This window comes from Phytophthora parasitica, assembly GCF_000247585.1.
Source record: "Phytophthora parasitica INRA-310 unplaced genomic scaffold supercont2.68, whole genome shotgun sequence".
Taxonomy (NCBI): Eukaryota; Oomycota; class Peronosporomycetes; order Peronosporales; family Peronosporaceae; genus Phytophthora; species Phytophthora nicotianae.
In genome coordinates, this window is record NW_008649054.1 from 23,840 (window position 1) to 27,242 (window position 3,403).

The following is a 3,403-nucleotide window of genomic DNA, read 5'->3' on the forward strand; positions in this document are numbered from 1 at the left end:
GAACCGTCTAGTAACGCTTCCTATTGGCTGTTTATGGGACGATCGGCTTGATTGGCAGGGAGCAGTGTTTGCACAAGCCCACAACAAGAAGGACAACAGCAGAGCAGAGTTTGGAAGTACAAGCAGGACAGCTTTGGTAACTTTTAACCCCTTGAACGCGACGGTCTGTATCAGACACGTTAAAAAATCCTTATCCTGGACCATACACGATAAGAATTTTTTACTTGATTTTTGTATGGGTATATACAATTTTACGTCAAATAGGGTATGAGGTGTCTGCATGTCTCACCTAACCTGTTCCGTATACATCCATTTTCCCAAAATTAAAATTGAATGGTTTAAGTGTTGTGTATGCCACACTCGATAAAATCCTACGGGTCAATGCTCCAGCGCTACTCCTTTGGGTTCATTCGAGAATTCGCCGGTTTTGATACACATGTCGGGTTTTTCGTGCCCGTTGGGCCGAGCGAAAAAAAAGGAGGGGTGGACGTCAAAGAGGCCAGTAGACCTGTCCGACCATCACACGTATTTGATGCCAGGAAAGACGAGGAAGGACACCCGGGGCGTCGATTTTTTCGTGGGGGAAGAAGATTTAATGCGCTATTTGGACCGTCTCGATATTGGTAAGCAGGTAGAGCTTGTTTTCAGTATATTAAGCAATTCTAACATGACCGCGGCATTCAGAGAAAGCCGCAAAAGCCAAGCAGGCAGCGGTGACTTTGCCTAAAGCTCCGGGGCCCGATGGTGTTACTGCCGGTGGTAGTGATGTCCATGAAACCTCAATGATCGCGATAAATACCTCACTGAATACTTTCACGGAGTATTGACATACAGGTACTGCCAAACTATCTTCTCTGCGCTATGTTTGCTACTACCTCTATTTGCTTTACCTAGGAAGCAAACATTCCACGTGGACTAAGAGATTGAGGCGTGCTTTCTGATAAATAATGCTTCAAGCCTACTGAGGCCGATCGTGGACAAAAATGCCTTCAACAAATACGTCATTCTCACTCGCCGTTGCATCGAGGGCCTCAACAATTCCAAAACCTCATGCTTCGACTTAGCAATGCTGGTTTAGTAAAATTGAAGCAGTTTCGTAACATCGAATTCCAGTATATGTTTTCTTTCTCAAATTCGTGAACCCCTACTTTCTATCACTAAAATGGCCGCTTGTAATACCTACGACCCGTGCACAGCACCACAATGTATTAGATACTACTACAAAATTCAGTATTAGCTAGTGAATGTTTTACCAGGGGCACGAGGTCGATGTTTGGGCTTGCTAGACTATTTTTGGCGGGAATTTTTTAGTATCTTTCGTACAAATGCATCCCCTGTAAATTTGCTGAGTTACGCCCCACCAATCACATCGCCATACTGAAACCTACCGTTATCACATGTACACAAAGCAGGCAACACCACACAGTCTAAACAAACAGCGAGACGGTTGTTACTCCTCTACCGTCGTTTAAAACCCAATGGACGAACGGGTGGACACACGTGAAAGGGGTAATGGCCAAAATACTGTCACGAAGCTCAACTTCCAGCACTCACATACGAGACCTGACCTGCGATGGGGCGAACCGCCTGCTCCACAACCATCTCCAGTGTACACCGGAAACGAAAACAACATGGTCATCAAATGCGTAAAAGACGGAAACCAGCAAGAAAACCGGAAGCTGCCAAACCCATCCCAGGCTTATACCTCATCGCCACAAACATTTCTCACCCGAAGGAATCAATCCAGCACTTCGCTCTTAATCAAAGGGAGCAACGATTCAAAAGAAGGTGGAGATCTGCCAAGCACTCTTATTTTGGGCGGATCCAGGCGGCGGGATGTTGGCGTCACGGCTCCTGAGCTTGATATTTCGTGTAGTGAAAAGATGCGACACAGTCTTGCGTACTCACATTTCCCCTGGCTGGACGATTTTCACCCGTGGATGGTAGGGCACCGCAGGTCTGGGACTTCAACGCTGCTGGTTGATTGCACAGATCTAACCAATGTTCCGGTTCCTCCTGATGTGGGTAGGAGCCAATATCTGATTGATATATTTTCCAGATGCGATACTATCGTGCCCACAAAAAGGATCAATATGATCCCCTTCAACGATCCAGTTCCGATTCACTAGCTAAATCCTGGCAGTCGTTTGTGAAGAGAATTGGGAGCAAACCTGAAAAATGGCTACGAAATCTTCGGGACCACAAAACCCATTTTCTAGAGTGCAGTTTAGATGGCGCTCAGATCAGAATTTACCTCCAATCAATACGCGAGAGTATCCGCTGCTGCTTGAGCCGAGAGCATAAATGCCCAATACGCTACGAAGATTCTCCTAGAGCTTCAGGGGCAACACGGAAAGGGGAAAACGGGCGTATATCGTCCGATTTGTATTTTATGGTGCGACGGTTTGAGCACCGCTGGAAAGAGCACGTCACAGAATGCAAGGGTGCCGCAGATCTGGCAAAGTTGGCTGAAGATAGCGCAGAGATATATCTCGCTCAGGTGGACCAAGTTTGGATCCAGGAACAACTACAAAGTACGGCTTCAGAAATCACAAAGCTTCATTTCATGAATTTGAGCTTAAAAATGATTTGAGAGCTATTCGTGAGCGGGAGAGCGATCTAAAGGCAACATTTGAAATTTTAAATCACGATGTAGCCGAGATGACCCAAGTTCTTCGCGGTTCAGGTATTCCGCGACGTCGCCGTTTTGAGTAGAACTTCTAGGAGTGTTTACTTTAGATATTAGATTTGATATTCTTGGTTAACTAATCCCACAGTACACACAACGCTGGCGGACACTTGTCACCTTGGCCCGGACACTCGTCACGCTTGGCAACGGACACGCACTACTTGCACGTTACTCTGTTCCAGCATATTCGGCGCTTTCGGGCGGGATAGATTTATTCTTTATTATGCACGACGGAATCTTCTTATAAATGCCGAATGCTGTATCAAGGTCTAGTATTGTACCAAAACCGAATGTTGTACCAAAACTGAATCAGTTTTGTGTAGTAATTCGGTGTCCTTACAGGACAACTATTAGGCTAAAACATCGGTAGAGTTGAGCTCTTACTCGTTTTCGAAGAACACTACTGGTCTCACTGGACCTTTAAATTTGTCGCTCGTGCCACACCTAACCATGCGGAACTATTTTAACCAATGATGTTGTGGTATTCATGTCACTACAGGTCTATTAGGACCCATAAAAGCGATAGAAGTGAACGGTACTGAAAGAGTTAACTCTAACTGATCATATCTTGTATTTGAACTTTTGTTTTTGACCAATCGTATTAAGTGGCGAATGTTTTTGTGGACAACCGTTAACTATGGAGGATAGTAGTCAGTGATGGCGAATTTTTCCGTGGTCACCTGTACATGTATTAGGAGTATGAGTGGTTAATAT

General features: G+C 45.2%; 2 protein-coding genes across 2 annotated transcripts; both read left to right on the forward strand.

The window, feature by feature from the left end:
* Positions 1-532: 532 nt before the first annotated feature.
* PPTG_24093 (hypothetical protein) lies at positions 533-827 on the forward strand (the record flags this gene model as incomplete). Its single annotated transcript, XM_008915102.1, has 2 exons — positions 533-623; positions 685-827. 2 exons carry the CDS (start codon positions 533-535, stop codon positions 825-827), a joined length of 234 nt encoding a protein of 77 aa, XP_008913350.1.
* Positions 828-2,392: 1,565 nt separating this feature from the next.
* On the forward strand, positions 2,393-2,715 carry PPTG_24094 (hypothetical protein; the record flags this gene model as incomplete). Its single annotated transcript, XM_008915103.1, has 2 exons — positions 2,393-2,534; positions 2,657-2,715. 2 exons carry the CDS (start codon positions 2,393-2,395, stop codon positions 2,713-2,715), a joined length of 201 nt encoding a protein of 66 aa, XP_008913351.1.
* Positions 2,716-3,403: the final 688 nt, after the last annotated feature.